General features: G+C 40.1%; 1 protein-coding gene across 5 annotated transcripts in view; it reads left to right on the forward strand.

The window, feature by feature from the left end:
• DYNC1I1 (dynein cytoplasmic 1 intermediate chain 1) overlaps positions 1–20,004 on the forward strand; it is a 274,473-nt gene that overhangs the window by 51,214 nt on the left and 203,255 nt on the right. For 3 of the 5 annotated variants that reach the window (XM_023750671.1, XM_023750669.1, XM_023750670.1), the window contains exons 5-6: positions 4,873–4,932; positions 15,286–15,401. In XM_023750671.1, the coding sequence (XP_023606439.1) occupies positions 4,873–4,932; positions 15,286–15,401 (176 nt within the window). The remainder of the gene's footprint in view (positions 1–4,872; positions 4,933–15,285; positions 15,402–20,004) is intronic. The other 2 variants (XM_023750673.1, XM_023750674.1) reach the window with 1 other exon arrangement.

Genomic DNA, 20,004 nt, shown 5'->3' on the forward strand with positions numbered 1-20,004 from the left:
AACACTGACCAGTGCAGAAAAATGCAACTCTTCACAATAAGCAAATAAAGCCAGGTGGTCTCCCAAACAGGAGCACTAGACCAAATCTAGTTGCACAGTTAAAGAACCTACGTCACTCAGAAAGGGTTGGCTTGGTCATCCCAGGAATCAGGGAAATTGGAGACTGGCAGCAGTGAGGGGGTGTGTCTGGCCTTGCTGAAAGATGTAGATGTGGGGGGTGGGCGGGGAGGAGAGGTAGAGCAGGAAGAAGCTGTAGTAGTTAAACATTCAGCTTTATTTGTTCTGATTTCAAAGACACTGCGGCCATCCGGCTTCCCAGGAAGCTGGCCTTCAAGGAGAGAAGCTGTCAGGCTTGTATAATTGCTGTGCAGGCAGTTATTGTTCTCATGATAAATTGGTAAATTGGCATCGCAAATGGAGTCTTATTAGACCACTTAGACCCGTGCTTGGCAAACTGCGGCTCGCGAGCCACATGCGGCTCTTTGGCCCCTTGAGTGTGGCTCTTCCTAAGCCTTAGGAGTACCCTATTAAGTTAATAACAATGTACCTACCTATATAGTTTAAGTTTAAAAAATTTGGCTCTCAACAGACATTTCAGTCGTACTGTTGATATTTGGCTCTGTTGACTAATGAGTTTGCCGACCACTGACTTAGACTAACTTAGCCACCTAAACCCAATAAACCAGGCACTGATGACAATGAGTTTATGTCCAGATCCTATCCCTTCCTTCAAACACCAAGTCGAGTGGAATCTCTGATCTTTTCAGGAAAGGGTATCTCCCTGCTCCGTCTTCCAAAGGATGATGAAAGTACAGTCCAACAGCTGGCTGACTGGCACAGAGTCAATAACCATGGAAAAGAAATGATGACCGTCATTGTCAATCTTTCTTATGGTATTTAGTTATTTTTTTCAGCTAATATTGATGGAAGCTTTAAATTGTGCCAGGCGCTACGCAAGTGATGAAAACGACTTTCTTCCTTGCACACGTTATCAGTATACCACCAGGTATAAATATTCATGTCTCATTCTTCTACTAAAATGCAAGATTCTTAGGTGCAAGTTCCATGTCCCACAGCACACCTGTGGGGCCACTTATACGGCATGTTTTACTTTCTGCCTTATCTTGCTAAAATATTTGTGTATGTTTTATCTCTCCATAAGACTGGCAGATGCCTTAAGAACTCTTTTAATACTGAATAATAATAATATTTTACATATTAGCCCTTTAAAAGGTATTTTTTGAGTAAGTAAATGAATGTTTTCATAAAAAATATCCTCTCCCTGCATGCATTGACTGGTCCATTCTAGAAATGACTGAAAACTACAACTGAGTACTATAGTAAGCAGGGTGATTTCTATGTGAAAATATGTTGTGCTAATATGTTATGTTCACATAGCTTTACTTACAATTTCACTACTTCTTTTATTTTAAACATACACTACCTGGTAAGATGTCAAACTGCCCAAGAAGCTGTGGGGAAACCATCATTTTATTTTCAATCACACCATAACTTGATAAGATGGTTGGAAAGCAAAACTGATGTCAATTGGTTAAATAAAAGTATAGTAATTTGGAGGAAGAAAGCTGAAAAACAGTTTAATAGTCATCTGATGCTTTTTTAAAAATCAGGCAGAAAGGTCCTTAGAGGTCCTCCAGGCCTGCCTGCATCCTCATTGGCTGAGGACAGAAGACTTTCCTGGCGGCAGAGTTCAGCAGTGTCCAGAGCACAAATCTCCCACCCCTGGCCCAGGCGTGGCCCTCTCCAAGGTGCTGCCATTACAGGAACGGTTTTCTGCAAGCTTGCACAGAAGGAAATCAGCGAACGTTTAACCCAACTTCCTAGGCTACCCTTGGAAACACAAACAACCTTTGCTCATTTAATGTATTGGCTTTAAGTTCCTTTTCAAAGAAAAAGTGCATTTTGCCCAAGTCTAAGCACCCCACAGGTAATAATGGGAACAATGAAAATAAAATAAAACCAGGACACTTGATAGCATCCTTGGCTGACTACTTACCTACTGCTCGTTACTGACAGTAGCTAGGATTGCTTTTACTGAATAATAATAGTGTGTGACTGTGGGGGCAGGATCGTGGTGAGTGAGTTACATGGACCCCTTTGTCGTTCTGGCTGAGTAAATGCAAACTCCAGACTGCTAAACTGTGGACTTAAGGGGATGATTCTGATGGAATCATCATTTGTACTGCTGACAGGTACAATGCATTCAGGTGAGCTGTCAGATAAGCAACAGAACAGCCCAACCACCTGGGGTCTGCTGCATTCTTCACCTGCCTGGGAGAAGTGGAAAAGGTCAATAAGGTTGTTCCATCAGAAACCTCAAGGCAAATTGAGGGCAAAGCAGCTGATCCCAACTCTTAGGAGGGGATGCTTCTCACAGTCAGCCAGAGCCAGAGGCAGCTGTTCTGTCTAGACCCCCCCAAAAAATGCCCTTAAAGATAAAAGGTTTGATCCCCAGAGATTGTGAACGGCAAACATGAATCACTGTAATGGATCCCATTACTTCTGTTTGAAACAAGTGGAAGGAATCAGTGTCCAGAACCAGGAAGGGCTGCTTTTCTTGAGCAGAGAATGAGTCCAGAGCATGGCTTCTCACCCGTGCCTGCACATTAGAGTCACTTAGGGAGTTTTCAAAAATACGGATGCTTGGGTCCCGCCCCACACTTTCTGATTTAATTGGTCTGAGAGTGGCCCGGGCCTTGGGCCAGGCTTGAGTTAATCACAGGTTTAGATGCTGACATAGTTGAGCATCAGTGATGCTTTCTTTCTGCTGACTAATGAAAGCAATAGTCCAGCCCACTCATTTTCTAAAGGTGGTTTCAGGGTCAGCCATAAGCATTTCCTGGGAACTTGTTAAAATATAAATTCTCGGGCCCCACCCCAGGTCTACGGAGTCAGAATTTCTGGAGTTGGAGGTCAGCATTCTGTATTTTTAGGAAGCCCTCCAAGCCATTCTGATTCACGTCAATGTTTGCCAGCCACTTTCTAAGTCCAGACCTTGATTCTCAGATGAGGCTCACAGATTGGCAGCATTTGTGTCTCCTGGATCTGTCACATAGGTCACTGGCTCAAAGAAATATTTGGTAGTAGATATGTGGTTGTAGTAAGAGCAGCTATTGTTTATCATATGCTTTGTGCTTTATAGGTATAATTTTATGTAATCTCTGTAGAAGAACTGAGAGAGTTCATCCATCCATCTATCCATCTATCCATCCATCCATCCATCCATCCATCCATCCATTCATGCATCTATCCATGCATCTATCCATTTATTCAACTAATGCTATATTCTATAAGCATACATACCAGGCACAATTCTAGGCATAGCCCCATAATCTAAGGATATAGCCACCCTTGCCATTATAAGGCTAAAACAGATCAAAGTAAACAGTGAACTGAATTATAATCAAATCATAGGTAAATATAAGTGCTATGAAGAAAGTAAAGCAGGAAAAGGTAAGGGATAGTGTGACAAGGAAGTGCTGCTGGAGAAAGGGCGGTGGAAGAAGAAAACCTCTCCGAGTGGGTAACATTTGAGCCAAGACGTGGACAAAGCAAAGGCATGAGCTGCTCAGCTCTTTGCGGGAAGAACATCAGGAAGGACACAGGACACAAGGGGGACACCGTGAGGGAGGGGCACAGCGGGTAGAGATGAGTTTTGAAGATAGCTGCAGGCCACTGTCCCAGAAGCCTCGGTAAATCTTAACAGGCAAACGGAGCAGGACTCCTCAAACTTTCAGGTGCCCAGGAATCGCCTGGAACCTTAAACTGCAGTGAGGAATCAGTGAGTCCAGGGTGAGAGCGGAGTCTCTGTATTTCCAACAAGTGCCCAAGAGGTGCTCATGCTTCTGGTGTGTGGGCCACACTTGGAGGAAACAAAAGGGTAGTGAGGTTCAGGACACAAGTGACATGTCCAATGTCACTCAGCTGGTAAGTCGCAGAGGCCAGATGTGAATCCCAGACGCCTGATCCAAAGTCCCTGCTGTGCATCAGTTACCTGCCAGATAACCTCCCTCCTGACTCACCTGCAACTGCTTCTGTGCAGGAAATGGAAAGGACCTGCCTGAGGGAGGTCCTTGTGTGCACTCTCTTGATAGAAGAGCTCTTTATCCCTTATTTCAATGGAGAAATGAATGCCTGGTTAACTATGGATACTTGGTGCTGTTGCTTGTGGAGTATTTAAAAGAGTAAGATATCCCTGACATCTTAGAGACAATTGGTATGGTTGGTGACCATCTTGGTGTGATATGTAAGTAAAAAAACACCACAGTACCCACGGGCCTCGAAACCCAATGCATCATCTTTGCAATCACTGACCCGAGGAAGCCAGTTAGTCCGCAGGCCCTGCAGCCACGCTCCATCTGGCCTGACTTCCCCAGATGCTCCTGCTCTGGCCCATTTGCACGTTTGCATTTGGTTCTCTTCTCTGCATGGGAGATGCCTGGTGCTCCCAGCTGTGAATGGGCCCTGGGGTGTTAGAGATAAGTTGGCTGCATGCTCGAATCAATCAGACTTCAGTAAGGAACAGCAAAACAAACAAACAAACAAACAAACCAAAATGTGTGGAGTTTGAATATTTAGCTCTGAGCTTCCTTCCTTGAAAACAAACCTAACTTCCAGTATCAAACAGATGTTCCAAGGAAAGGCTGGCTTCTTGCTTTCTCTTGTCACTTGATATTCACTGGGTCTCGCTTGCACTGAGGGGGTTTGGGGGAGGGGAGGGGCGAAGTGGGAATGTTCTGTGTATGCATTGTACATGCCATTGCCTTGATGAATGACACGGTTTGGTTCGGTCTGTTCCCTCCCCTTCTGTTAATTCTCTGTGTTCTTTTTTCCTTTGTGCTGCACGATTAGGACCCTGCAGTGGGACACAGACCCCTCAGTGCTCCAGCTGCAGTCAGACTCAGAACTTGGGTATATGTCTGCTCTTTTGTTACTCCTTTGATTATTTCTTTGCTACAGTTGTGTTGAAATGCTGGAGCTGTTGCTGCTCTTGTTTTCCCCCTTCTGTTGAACTTCCAGTTTGATAAGTTTATTTCCTTCTGTTTGCCTTCTAAAGTTAAGCTTTGGAGAAAGTCCCTCTTTGTGGAAAATACCACAAAAAGGTGGCATTTGATCTCCCCTCCTTAATTTCTATTATTGCCAAACAATACTTCCCGCTCTAAAAAAATACAAACACGCACCCATACCTCTATTTCGAGGCGGGGCACACAAGTTCTGCAATGGGAAATACATTTGAGTTTATCCTAACCATCCTCCTCCTTTACTAACAAGTGTCCTTAAGTTAATTTTTGTTAAAATCAGTATTAAAATGTTGTGTCTGTTTGGTTTCTTTTCCTTTTCACTTTTCTGGACACTTACAATAAGCATTTAATTTGAATTGAGTATGAACATAGAAAGAGTCCTATTAAGGAAAATGCATTTGTTGATTTTCTCAATATTAAGAAATCGCAAATATTTGATGATGGGTAATCTACATCCTAAAGATCATATCTTTTTTCAGATGAAAATGTATTGCCACAGGTTAAAAGATAGCTTCAGAATGAAAATGTGGTATATATGTACAATAGAATATTGTTAAGCCATAAAAAATGAAATCTTGCCATTTGGAACAATATGGAAGGACCTTGAGGACATTATGCTAAGTGAAATAAGTCAGACAGAAAAAGATAAATACCGTATGATCTCATTTATATGCGGAATCTAAAATAAAAAATGAGCTCATGGATATAAAAAAATAGATTGGTGGTTGTCTAAGACAAAAGGTTGGCAATTGCCAAAATGGGTGAAGGGGGTCAAAAGGTGCAAACTTCCATTTATGAAATGAATAAGTCACGGGGATGTAATGGGCAGCATGAATGTAGTTAATAATACTGTATTGCGTATTTAAAAGTCACTAGGAGAGTAGATCATGAAAGCTCTCGTCACAAGAAAAAAATTGTGACTAGGTCTAGCGATGGATGTAAGCTGGACTTATTGTGGGGCTCATTTTGTAGTATATACAAATATGGAATCATTACTTTGCACACCTGATATTAATAGAATGTTATGTCAATTCGTACTCAATAAAAAATAAAACACACATGTATATCCCAGAAATTTGATTAACTTCTCTTATAGGATTGAAGTTAGCTGTGGTCATACATGACATATTTCCAGTGGGATGCTTGTACCAGCTCGTGCTCAAGCTCAGACTTGTGCTTCTCTTCCTCACTTTGCATTCAGTGAAATTAGCTTGAAATCTGTCATGGTGGAGTATTTACACCACAAAAATTGGCAAATGCTACAAACCAGGGCTTGCTCCCTTTTCTCCAAGCCAGTTATTAAACATTTACCAACACGACACTGGGTTATCTTAATATGTCAATAACATATCTTATTTCAGTATTTTATGAAACAACTATTTTTTTTCTTTCTAAATATAACTCAATGAATTCCAAAGTGGCTATTTATTTACTTATTTATTTTGGATTGCTGAGATTTGGGGGCACATGTCCATGGGTTTCTGTCAATGCCAGTGCCTACTGTAGGTATATGAGGAGCTTGAAGGGATATTTGCATGTTAGGTTCAAAGCAATCAGCCCATGGCCCTTTGTATATGCAAAAGTTCTTGGCCGACTCACAGCACTGCTAGACCAAGGAAACATCTTAACACTTTAGGTAACTGACATATTACTTTTTAAAAACATTACTAACTTTTTGGAAATTTAGTTATATAGTTCATTGTATTATACCAGTATTTAAATTCATATTATTTAAATAGCCAAGAAATACGGCTTAAATCGAGCAGAGAAACAATGGATATATGGTATGTTATGGTTCGGGGGAACTTCAAAGTGCAGTTCTTCAGCATATCATTGTGCTTGAGAACATGAGGATGGCACTGGCAGAGACTCTGCCTTCTGCCCTCATATGAACAGATTTTCAGACAGATTGTGGCATTGCTACATTACACTTGCTGATGTGGAACAGTTAGGAATTTTCCCATTTTTATCTGTTTTCCAAGCAAAAGCTCAGTTAACTATGCAGATGAAAACTTGTAACTCTTTCTGTGGAGATGGCATATCTGTGGCTCCCACCTTGCCTGCCACATTTTAATTCCAAGTGGACCTAGTGAGTCAGAGAGAGACAGATATGAGACTTCCTGTTCACCGGGTAGCTTATCTTAGACATTTTGGAAGGAGAATTCAGAATATTTGAGAGAGGAGATTATTTAGCCATGTTACAATTTCAAATAGTGATTTAAGGAAAAATTCTTCTTTTCGGTAGTACTTATATACAGAAAAAGTTTGTTCTCATACATACTTTTATGAAACATACTTCAGGCTACACGATTTTTCTAGAGGCAATTTTATTTTCCCTTATTGATCCTGGCCATGGAATTGTCCATGGAATTGGATATAGCTTGCTCTGTCACTTGACTTTTTTAAAAGATAGCTTTTCTGAGTATAATTGACATAAGAAACCACACACATTAAAATATTCAAATAGATAAGTTTTAATGTAAACACAGCCATGAAACCATCACCACCATCAAGATAATGAGCATATTCATCATCCCCAAAAGTTGCCCACGCCCCTTTGTAATCCTCACTCCTTCTCCCCATCCCCTCAAACAACTGATCTGCTTTCTGTGGTCAGTATATATTAGTTTAAATATCTAGAATGTCATAGGAATGAAATCATGCAATAGTTATTCTTTTGACTTCTTTCATTTGGAGCAATTATTTCGAGATTCCCTGTGTATCAGTAGGTAATTCCTTTTTTATTACTGAGTGGTATTTTCTTGTATGGATAGACCACTGTTGGTTTATCCAGTCACTTTTTGATGTGCATTTGGGTTACTTCCATTTTTTTCCCATTAAAAATAAAACTTCAATTTTTTATGGACATATGCTTTTATTTTTTTTTGTGGGAAGAGGGAGGTCATAAATAACACCAAGTAGAATGGCTGAATTACATAGTGGATGTACATTTAACTGAAAATGCTCTCCAACTCTTTTCACCTTTACACATTCTCACCAGCAGTGTATGAGAGCCTCAGTTCCTCCCCATTCTTCACAATGCTTATTTTGGACTTAAAACATGTTTTAAACCACTAGTAAAAGAGTGCAATGGTATCACATTGTAGTTTTGATTTGCATTTACCTAGTGACTACTGTTGAATATCTATGTGTGCATTTCCTATTTGAATTTTTCTCTGATGAAATGTCAACTTAAATCTTTTGCCCTGTTGTTTTTTAATTTGATTGTTTGACTCTCATTACTTCTGGAGTTTTGAGAGTTCTTTATACATTTGGTATACAATCCTTTATTTGATATATAATTTATAAATATTTTCTCCCAGTTTGTGACTTATCTTTTTCATTCTTTCAATAGCCTTTAAGACACTTTTTAATTTTGACAAATTCCAGTTTACAAATTTGTTCTTTTATGAGTCAGGCTGTTGACATAATTTCAATGTTCAATGATTACTTAAGTACTTGTTAGGATACAATTGACCTGTGAAACCATTTGGATTTGGAATTTTATTGTGAGGAAGGTTTTAAAAATACAAATTCAATAGCTGTAATAGTAATGGAGCTATTGCAGTTATCTATTTTTTTTCTGAGTGAGCTTTGTGTTTTTCAAGTAATATGTCCATTTCTTCTCCATTTGTAAATTCATTGGCCTAAAATTGTGTATGTAATCACTTATCTTTTAAATATCTACATGATCTTTATATATAGTCACCTCCCTCACTCCTGATATTGGTAAATTTTATCTGACTTTTTCTCTGGATAAGAATGGCTAGATGTTTATCGATTTTATTGCTCTTCTCAAAGAATCAGTATTTGGTTCTCTGTAAAGGTACTAGAAAAACACATGTTCTTCAAGATGGTGATAGGTGTTTGAGAAAATCTGGTAGTTCTAGAGTCTTTTTATGTTTTAAAGTTATTTCCATTTGCCTAACAGAATAGTAATAACTCATTGGCTATTGATGAAGTAACCTTCTTTTGGCTAATTCTCCAAGTTTTGTCAAATGTTCTTACGTATTATGCTTTGATCTCTGGTTTGAATGAATTTATAAGGTTTCCCATGTAACAATGCCCATGGGAGTATTTTCTTGAGAATGATGTGGGTTGTGTTCTTGAGCAAACTGAATCTTTGACTCTTCAATAACACCTAATCAAACTTTCTACAGAAATTGAAATATGGAACAGCATCTCATAGTGTGTGCGTGCGCACACGCACTTGTGTGTGTGTGTGTGTGTGTGTGTGTGTGTGTGTGTCTATATCAAAATGTAATGGTAAATGCATCTTAGAATCTGTAAATATATAACAAATTTATGAAAAACTTCAATAAAATTGTTTTTAACAGATCCAATCAAAATTTTGTCATGAGAGTGAGAGAAAGCACTTTGCCCACCTCTTAAAATACTCATGTGTTCAGTCTCCAAACATTTATTGAGAAACTGCTCAGAGCCAATCTTTGTTTTCTGCCCTCAAGAATCTTGTAAAAGCAATTATGGGATATTTTCTGTTCCACACTAGCAACTGGATTAAAAACATATATTCCTGTTTTTATTCTACTTCAGAAAAATGAATATAGCCAGTCAGTAAGGATGAATGCTTATACTTTGGTACTCAATGTCTTGAATTCAATAATGTTATAGTTTATGTTAAAACTTCTATAGGAGGGTTTTAATAAATATCAATTCAATAAAAGGCCATTCTTATAAAATTTCTGTATTATTGGTGTTTATATGTACTGATATTTGAGAAAACTTCTGAACCTTCTGTCCTGCTAATTCTGAATTTTTAATTTTTTGTGTGAAGTGGGAACTTGGTAGTACACCCTTCACCAATGTTGTCAAGCTCTATTATAACCATGACTTTTGACTCATCTCTCTTCCTGGAAGATTTACTTGTGCTGTGAAAGTCAAAGCAAAGCCTTTGGCTATACCTGTAGACTGAGCCAGACTTGATATTTGCTTCGGTTCAGGAAAAATACTTTAGCTGCCAAACTAGTATCTCTGCACAGTAAGCAGTAAATATGGAAGCGAAATAAATACTTCCTTAAATGATTTTTAAAACTGTGAACATAGAGAATGGAAACTCATCCTTCTTGATGTAATCAGAAAAGGTCACCCATCACGCTGCATCTCAATCCTTGGAGGAAAACACCCACTCTGAACATAAATGGTAATCGAGTGTGGTGAGGGGCTGCCACACCAGGCTCACTGCCTCTGTGTGGGGCCCAGGTCCCCTTTCCTCTGGTGGTGTCCCATTCCCAACTCTAGACATCAGTCCTTGAGATGTCACGCCTTGACACCTAATTGCACTAGCGTATGGTGTTTAGAAGACGAAATAACCTTTTATCGTTTTTTAACACCTCTTACATACTGCATGGGTTTCCATGCCCTTAGCTCCCTATATTCTCTTTTCTTTGGATGCAGCATTATCGCATATGACTCTCAGCAAGTGGCTCCCAGGGCTACACTTTCTGTTTTGTCGTCTTTCTAAGCTTTTTTCTTACATCTCATACAATTGGGAAACTCCTTACCACAAACTCACCCACTGACATACTCATTTTTACCCCAAACCAGAATTTTCTCTGGATTCCCCTATGTCTTCCGGTTATGCCACTCGCTTTTCTTCCCATAAGGCATGGAATCTTGAAATAATCTCTAGTCTGTTATTTTTTCTTTACCTCCCATACCAAGTAAATTGCTAAGGTCTACCCTTAATTCTTGTCCAGAGTCACCAAACTACAGCATCTCCTTTGTATTCCCAGTGATGTCACCTTTGAGTGCTTTCTCATCACCCTGGACCAAGTCTCCACATTGGATAGACCGTTGGTCACAAACCCTGAAATCATCTATTAGACTGTCTCCTTTGAATTAATCCTTTGCCTGGATTCTCTGTGTAGTTACTGAACCCACCCACCCTTGGCTTGTAGATCCTTTCTCAATTCCTCCTTTTCTCCACACTCAGTTTCTGAGGTCCCACACGTAATCTCTGCTTGCTCATTTGTCAAACAAGGAGATTTTGATTCCATTCTTCACACAGCTGTGATACTAATACATTTTAAGTGTCTCTTTGAAGCTGTCAGTTTCTTAGTCACATTTAGTAATTCCCCGTCATCCACAGGGTCAAGTCCAAATTCTTTAGCCTGCGATTTGAAGTTCTCCAGTCATCTGGCCTCAATGTACCTCTCTAATTTTATCTCCCACTGTTCCTCAACTTAAAACTTCCATCCTGAAAAACTGGTCTCTCGAGCATGAAATATGAATTCAATCTTTAGATTACAGAGCTCCCTCCCCAGAATGCCCTCCTCATTCCTTTCCATTTGACTGAGTCCTGCCTGTCTTTCAAGACTCACATCAGGCCTCTATTCCCATTGAAACTTGCTTTGTTTCCCCAAGCACATAATAATTTGCCCATTAGACTCTCCTGTCCCACTTACTTTGTGAATTCTCATGTTGGCTCTTTTTATTTGCTACCTTTCATTCTTGTTTGCTTTTTAATGTATATGTTCAGTTTCCTCATTCTCCCCATGTTATAAGCATCCAGCATTGTGCTGGGCTTCAAAAATTGTTTAAGGTTGCTGATAATAATGTTGGCTGATGTAGGCCTTTGCCAGTTGTCAAGAACATGGTAGGTACATATAGGATTTCTGGACAAGGAAGAAAATGGTATCATTATCACTCTCTCGGTTTTAGGGGCCTCTTCTTTGAGAAACCTCAGAAATTTGTAAGTAGCACACGGAAAAAATATCTCTGGTAGTATCACTAATGTATCTTAGGGATGAAATAGTCATATGCAAATAATTAGGCATAAAACCCAGCAGGATTGAATCTGGGCCCATTGCAGACATTCTTTTATTCCTTGCCTTTGGCCTACTTTGGCATCTGGCCAAATAACTCTTTGTCTCTGGGAACATCTGTTCCTGGTTTCATCTGCTTGACTTCCAGGTCTCTTCCTTGCTCTAGAGGCTGCCCGTTATTACAATGACCCCTTTTGATTTCTTGGCTTCTGACACAAGTTCCTGAATCTGTACCTTATTTACCCACACTCCACTCCTGCCACCAGGTCTAGCCAATATATCCTCAACATTATGATCTCCACTCATTGAACACGTTGAGACTTCTATTCAAAGACCAATATTGAGAGTCTTTTGAGATTTACAATTTCTAATAGTTGAAGTTTCTTAGATGCTTGAGGTATACTTCTATTCTGGCTTTGCTATGTCTTCACAGAGGCTCCTGCACAATGACATTAAACAAAATTCTACTAATGTCAGGCTCAGTAGCAGAGGATTAGCTGATGGTTCTGTGAAGTTCTCATGGCAGCCATCTTGCTTAAAGCTTTCGCTACCTGAAGCCATTCTCTGATAATGGAGATAGTACAGCAGTATTTATGCAGTTTTATTCACTTACCTTGTTGTATATAATTAACTGTGGTCTGAAATTAGAGCATGATGAGTTGCACTGTATCTAACCAACTCAGGAGGAATTTGATGATGCTTATGCCAGTGGTGAAGACACGTTCAGGTTCTCTTTCATGTGCCTTGGGAAGCTTTTAGGTGATGCAGTCCCTCTTGAACCCATTCTCCCAGGGTCAGATTTGGCTACTGGTTGGGGCCAATGGGCATCAATGAGGGTCGATGTTCATTACAAAAACCTTTCTCAGCTCCCCAAGGTCAAACTTGCCTCTGAAGAGTAAGAAACATTAAGCATGAGGCAACTGAATATCCAAATGCAAAAGAATGAAATTATACCCCTACGTCACTCCATATGCAAAATTAACTAAAAACTAGATCAAAGACCTAAATGTCAGAGCTAAAACTTTGGAGAAGACATAGGTGTAAATTCATGATCTTAGATTGGGCAATGGTTTCTTAGAAATGACACCAAAAGCACAAGCAACCAATGAAAACAAAAAATTGATTTCATTAAATTTAAGACTTTAGTACTTCAAAGGACATCATCAAGAAAGTGAAAAGACAACCCACAGAATGGGAGAAAATATTTGCAAGTCGTATATCTGCTGAGGGTCTAGTATCCAGAATATATGAAAATCTCTTACAACTCAGCAATAAAAGACAACCCAATTTTAAAATGGGCAAAGAATTTGAATTAGGCATTTCTCCAGAAAAGGTATACTGGCTAGGGCTGGAAACCATTGTATGGTACTTACCTTGGAAGCATGATCCTTTCAGTGTGTCCTGATAACCTAGGCCTGGCTGCTTCCCAAGAATCCTTTCTCATGATTATAAAATGGGCACGTGCTTGGACCCCTACTTTATTGGGTTGTAAGAGTGTGCCTCAATCAATGGATGATCATAAGGCATCAGGAAAAAGCAGGAAGACAAGGTCAACAACACAGTTTTTAAAAACATGGTCCTTGGTAGTGTTGGACAGAGCCAAGGCCTAGGTCTGTCAATGCCTTTGCCATTTTGAGCAAATGAGAAAACTTAGGCTCAGTGATGTTTTATAATCTGTAAAATTGGAATATGATGTAAAAATTTAAAAATAAGAATAAAACAAGATATTATATGTAAAGTGTTGACACAGTTACTAAAACAAAGTGTTTTCTAATTCTTTGGCGGGAGGCTGCATGGAGGGCTGGGGACCCAGCCTGACCCTCCTTTACACTCTGGTCCAGGCTTCTGGGTGAATAGGCCCACGTGGCTTGGGCTGCAGTCATGCTCATTGGGCCTGCAGAGACAGCCAGCCGGGCTTGCTCTCCCAGCCAGCCGTGGTTTGTTTGTGTCTACTTTGTGTGCATCTGAGTTCTTACCTCAGTTGTTTCAGTAGCTCATAGAAAAGAGGAAATTTGTGTTTCCCAAGAATGCTTGGGAAATTGTGCATAGAAATTCCTGGCTGTGCTATGCATGTTCTTTCATTTTATTATGACTGCTACTAAAAAATAAACGCAGTGAGTCTGTGCCATCCGCTAGTAATAATTAAAAACAACAATGTGAACAGAGCGTGCTTCCACTAGTCCTAGAGAGCTAGAAATGTGTGATTTGGGATAAATTATTATTTCATCTTTCTCTTTTTCCCTCTGTCTTTTACACAATACTGTCTACCTGTACATTTTTAAAAAATATAATAGGATATGTTCAATATTGATACTAAATGTATATGCAAAAACTATTGTTCTAGAAACTGTCATAAGCTATATATGTCTGTAAATTATGTACATATGTATACATAATTTTTACATAATATGTATGTGGTTCATATACATTATCTATAACCGTCCTAATAGTAAGTGCTAGTAATATCTCCATTTTACAGATGAGGGAACTGAGGCCGAGAGCGGTTAGATAACTTGTTCATGGTCACACACACAGCTAGTGGTGTGGCTAGTGTTTGTGTACTTGGCCACCAGACTGTTCTGCCTCCATGATTGGATGTGTCCTGGGTGATTCAGGAGGCACTTCAGGCTTTTGCAGTAACTCAGAAATCACCATCGAGAACCTTAGGTAGGAGTTAGGTTTTAGTGGGAAAAGCACAGACCAGGATTCAGGCCAACAGTGTTTCTTAAGTTCCTCATCTATAAGCTGGAGATGATGATAACATTTGCCCATACACCTCATAGAGGTGAAAGACATCTGAAAACTCTTCAAGTGCTACATCAATATTCAGAAATAATTTTTTACATGGTCACAGTTCATTTGGGAATTCCAAGGTAGAACTTTATCACTGTTAGCCCAGTGCCCTCTTCACTCCTCTGTGCTATATCAGGGAGTCTTTAAACAGATTCACATGCTGTTCTGTGTTAGTTACTTTTCTGGAGAAATGAAAGGTGTTATACTCCCCCTTGGAATATCTTCTTATTTTTGTCACTGAGAACATGTTACTCCATCTCTCTTTTCTTTACATTTGAGGAGCATATTTCTCTTTTGTCCCTTTTACCTAAGAGAATAGAATTTTATAGTACAAATGAAAATTCCCTTTATGAATTTAAATCAAGCAGATTCAGAGATGCTCAGAATGGAAGGGATCTTACCTGAGCTGGACCAAGACCTTTGTTTTATAGATAGAAAAACCAACGAGTCAGCATGAGGGTCCCATTTGACATCACCCAGCAAATTAGGGCCAAAGTGGGCCAAGAACCCAAGTGTCTTGAAGGTCAGTTCTACTGGCTTACCCTGACCCTTGTACTGGAAACTGAGGGTATTGGGGGTTTGGTGTAGTCCTTTGTTTTAGTACTGATAGCTCTTCTGCATGGGATGGTTTCCCTCTCTAAGCGTGTGTGCTTTGTTACTTATAGGCGGAGACTACACAAACTGGGAGTGTCGAAGGTTACCCAGGTGGATTTCCTGCCCCGGGAAGTAGTATCCTACTCCAAGGAGACCCAGACTCCTCTGGCTACGCATCAGTCTGAAGGTGAACTATGTCTTTTGTTTACTTTCCATATTATCTCTGGAGAAATTGCCAGGGAGTCCCATCCTTCTTGTGGATTTCATAGTTTACCATACGAGATCTTTACAGGCCACAAACATAATGACATGCCAACGCTTAAGTCTTCTTTGTCTCTAGAGAGGGAATCCAGTGGTTCTCTTCCAAGGGACCCATGAACTTTAACATGGATAACTTAGTGAGATTTCCACTTTGTCAAAACTGTGTGGGAGGCAGGGGGGATCATCAAAGGGTGATATAATAGAAACTATTCTGAATGTTATCAGTTCGACGAGTGTGTACATTAAGGTTCATCATTTGCAGGAGTCCGCCAACTATAGTCTACCACCTGTTCCTCAAAATAGTGTTTTGGAATACAGCCACACCCAGTTGTGCATGTTGATATGGTTGCTTTTTGGCTACTATAGTAAAGTTGAGTAGTTGTGACAGAGAATTTATGGCTCACAGAGCCAAAAATCTTTACTGTAATCTGGTGCTTTACAGAAAAGCTTTGCTGACCCCTCATTTGCTTTGCCAATTCAGAAGACAACACATAGAGTTTCTTACCATTATTTAAAAAGCTTTACAATGCAAGTTTATCAGAGGTGCATGGGAATTGAATTCACGCTCTTTCATACATACCAGAAAACATCAAGTGGAAAATTTGCATTCAAATCTCGGTGGATAAAAAAAAATTACATATATGAATAAGAGAAGTTAAAGCTGATAAATCAGAATGCTCCCTGGAAGTAAAAATTTACACCAAAGCAGAAGAGGGACCCGTATGTACTTAAAATAGGATAAGCACAGATTGCATTGCTCGAGAACAGCATTATTGTTAGAGGCAAGCACATTTTTTTTTCTTTCCTTTTCTTTTTCTTTATATTGTTTTGCTGTTTGGTGTGCTAGAATTCTGGTTTTACTGTTGTTAATGTAGTCGATACTATACAAAAGCTGTGAGAATGAAAAATGGTTCTTATTTCCTGCATGGTTTACAGCAAATATATAAATCGGTGCAGTTCGGTTTGTACAAGCTACAGAGTTTTTCAATTTCGGTTTTAAACACATAATGTCAAAAGCAAAGTGAAATTGATGCCTACAGGCCTTCTGAGAACCTTTCCTGGGTGATTCTTTGGTAACAGGGACTCCATTTTTCAAGTCTGATATTGAAAGTTTGTAGAAGCAAACAAGCAGCTCCCTCTGGTGGTGAAATGTTAAACCACTGCAACAAATGTAAGACCTGTGTATTAATGTGGCAGGAAAGACAAAGTTAGAAAAGCCTTGGGGAGCCCACCTAGTCTATCCTTGGGTGTCCAGCAGATTGGGAAGATTCATTAAAAAACAACCTCACCACCAACCCAAACATTTGTTTGAGTTAATTTACTGCCAGAGGTATTTGTAGACTGTAGCCTAAGGTATGTTTACTTAGCCCCAAATTTGACTCATAGCATAAAGTTATACAACTGAAATAAGAGAAGGAGTGAACTCTTGTTTTTTAAATGTGTAGACTTCAGATATTGGGAAAGGTACAGAAATATTTACCAGGGAAGATAAATTAAGGATGAACAGGCATCCACTCTAAACTTTTAAACTGGACACATCAAAAGGAAAAGCCGGTGCATTCATTTTATGACTGCAGAGAGAGCTTGGGAGCCCTCATTATGCTGCGGTCCAAGCAGCAGGAGAGAAGGAATTTATTCCTTAGATATTGGCAGAAGTCGGCTCTGTTTTGTTAACAAGACTCATAGAGTGTTTTGTGGTGATGGGTGTGTCAGTGGTTCAGATTCCACAATACAGACTTGAATTCAAAACTAGCTGCTGTCGCTCTAGACATGGAAACAATCCCCGAAGAGTTTAGACAGGAAGAACTTTAGATTTGGGTTCAGCAGATTGTCCTCTCACCACAGATGATTCCTTGACCTCTGGCTGCCTGGAGTCACCCAGCCACCTGGCTGATGAAGGAGCCCGGGGCTTGCCTTTCACCTGCTCTGTGAAGAGAGATGGCAGAGGGAGAGCCAGGGGCAGCAATGGGAGAGCAGGGGCAGCAATGGGAGAGCCAGGGGCAGCAATGGGAGAGCAGGGGCAGCAATGGGAGAGCAGGGGCAGCAAGGATCTACCATGAGGCAGATTTGAATTGGCTTCCAGTTTGGGGTCTTGAGCCATGACATTGTTTTTAATGGCAACTGCAGCCTTTTAGAGGCAGGAAACAATGAACTCCTAAATTCATGACAGAATGAGGCTCTCGAATGGATCCTCTTTAAAGCTGTGGTGTATATAAGACCTGCTTTAGTTCGTTATTGCCCATAGTGTATGAAGGAATGATGATTATTTTTTAAAGTCATTAAGCGACTATGGAAAATTTAATATATTCAAACTAATGATCTCAGAGCATTGATCTAATGGAATTCTTGTGCATTCAGTTTTTTACATGTTCTCGTTTTATTCTTTAAAATGAAAGGGAAGGTATTTGGGATTTGCCCGAACCTAACTCTTTTCTCCACTGTGTACTAAAGTGAATAGTCTCTTTAATTTGTGATCATAATGGCCTGTTATGAGAAACACTCCAGAGAACAATTTAAACCAGGAAGATTTAGAAATGACGTCTGCATGAACTTTTTTTTTTTTAAATACAAGTTTAGACCTTCCCTCTCTGCTTATAGGTCATTAGCTGCAGAGAAAGAATGCTGAGAATAGGAAACACTGATTTGGGGGGGAGCAGGATCTCTCTACCCCACAAGTATTTTAAACACATGCTTTTTATTCCCAAGTAGTAAGAAAGGATAAAAAAAATATGGTTCCTTGCCAAATTACCTCTGCCCTGCCTGTTATTAATATCTCCCTTTACTGACCATGAGGTCTTGATATTAGTTAGGAAGCCAGTCTTCTGCTTCCTAACTAAATTATAGTGGGCAATAGGCATCCAACAAATGCTGCTGAATGACAAAGATGATCCCAGGCATCTTAGAAGCTCCAAATTCAGTAACGACCCCTGAGAGAAAGAATTTAGTAACTCACTTAGAAAGATGCAGACCTCTCTGGAGGGGGGATGATGAGGAGGAGGAGACTTATATAACCTGCTGATAGTTTTGAAGAGTTCTCTGACCCTCCTCTTCTCTTCATGATATCTTAAAAATTGGAACTTAGTGACCTCATGTTGGTCACCCCTCTTCTTTCATTTCCCTCTCATGCCCCATTTCTTGTATTCAAGAAAGGCCAATTTTCTTGCATTTTCCAAGGTGCTGTGCAGCCTCATGCCTCAATACACTTGCACATACTGTCTCCCCACCAAACTGCACTGGCAGCCACTTCACCGTGGCTGAGCAGAGAGTCTTGGGTGATAGGACCTCCCTGAATTGTAGAGAATTCTTCCGGGTGAATGATTACATCATAGATTTTCCTCCATATCCAAGGGCATCTATAATGCTTGTTAGATGGTTGGACAGAAGCAATGTTGTACCCTCAACAAGGCAAATCCAAAATAAGGCTCATCCTGTCATCATAGTGGCAGAGTGGAAAGCCCCTGGGTTTTCCCTTCTTAGTTAATAGTTCACATATCCATTGGGATATTCATTCCTTTTACCTTGTCTTCAAACTGCCCAAAGGACTGCCAAAGACCATGTATGACCTCCTTGTTAGGCACCTAGACCTCTGCTGCTCGCCTCTCCTTCTATATGAAGTGAGGAGAGATCAACATTAAGATTTGAGTACTCAATTGCCCCTAGCAGTTGAATTTAAAGCTTCCTACACCTTGGCAGCCCCAGGAACATACTTCTATAAAAAATTGCCAAAGGGCCTGGCCACGTGGCTCAGTGGTTGAGTATCGACCTATGAATCAGGAGGTCACAGTTTGATTCCTGGTTAGGGCACATGCCTGGGTTGTGGGCTTGGTCCCCAGTAGGAAGCATGCAGGAGGCAGCCCACTGATGATTCTCTCTCATCATGGATGTTTCTATTTCTCTCCCTCTCCTTTCCTTTTTGAAATCAATAAAAATATGTTTCAAAAATTGCCAAATGAAGGAACGTTCTAGAGAATCTAAGTAGAAATATTTATTTGGAACCTTAAATTTGTAATCAGAGAGTTCAAGCCATTCCTGAAATACCTGGAGATGACTTGGGAGAAAACAAGTGGTGTGATAACCTGACCCCAGCTCTTCAATCGGCTCCAATTTCCTGGACCTTACACTCTTTCTCTGAACTTATTATTTAAAGCAACCATGTGTTTGGAGACAAGCCATGGTGGCATCTGGGCTGCAAATTAAAAATCCCTAGTGAAAAGAACACACACTAATATTTTTAAGCTTCTGTTCCTTAGATAAGAACTGACACTATTCCAGGGAGAGATTGACATCTGCCATTTTTTTGCCTCCTTGAAATATGCCTGCTATTTCCCCTTTGACACCGGTTTAAAGTGTTAATCCTCTTAGAACAAACTGTAGCGCCGTGGGGCCCATGTTAATAAGGTCAGGGATTGAGGGACCCTCTCCCAGGAGATTAGTTTTCTTTATACAATGTTAATCTCATATCATGGCAAGTCCCTTGAAAGACCCTCCCTCCCTCCCCCCTCCCCCCAAAAAAAGCTATCTAATGAACA

Source organism: Myotis lucifugus, unplaced genomic scaffold, assembly GCF_000147115.1.
Source record: "Myotis lucifugus unplaced genomic scaffold, Myoluc2.0 scaffold_15, whole genome shotgun sequence".
In the NCBI taxonomy this organism is placed as follows: Eukaryota; Metazoa; Chordata; class Mammalia; order Chiroptera; family Vespertilionidae; genus Myotis; species Myotis lucifugus.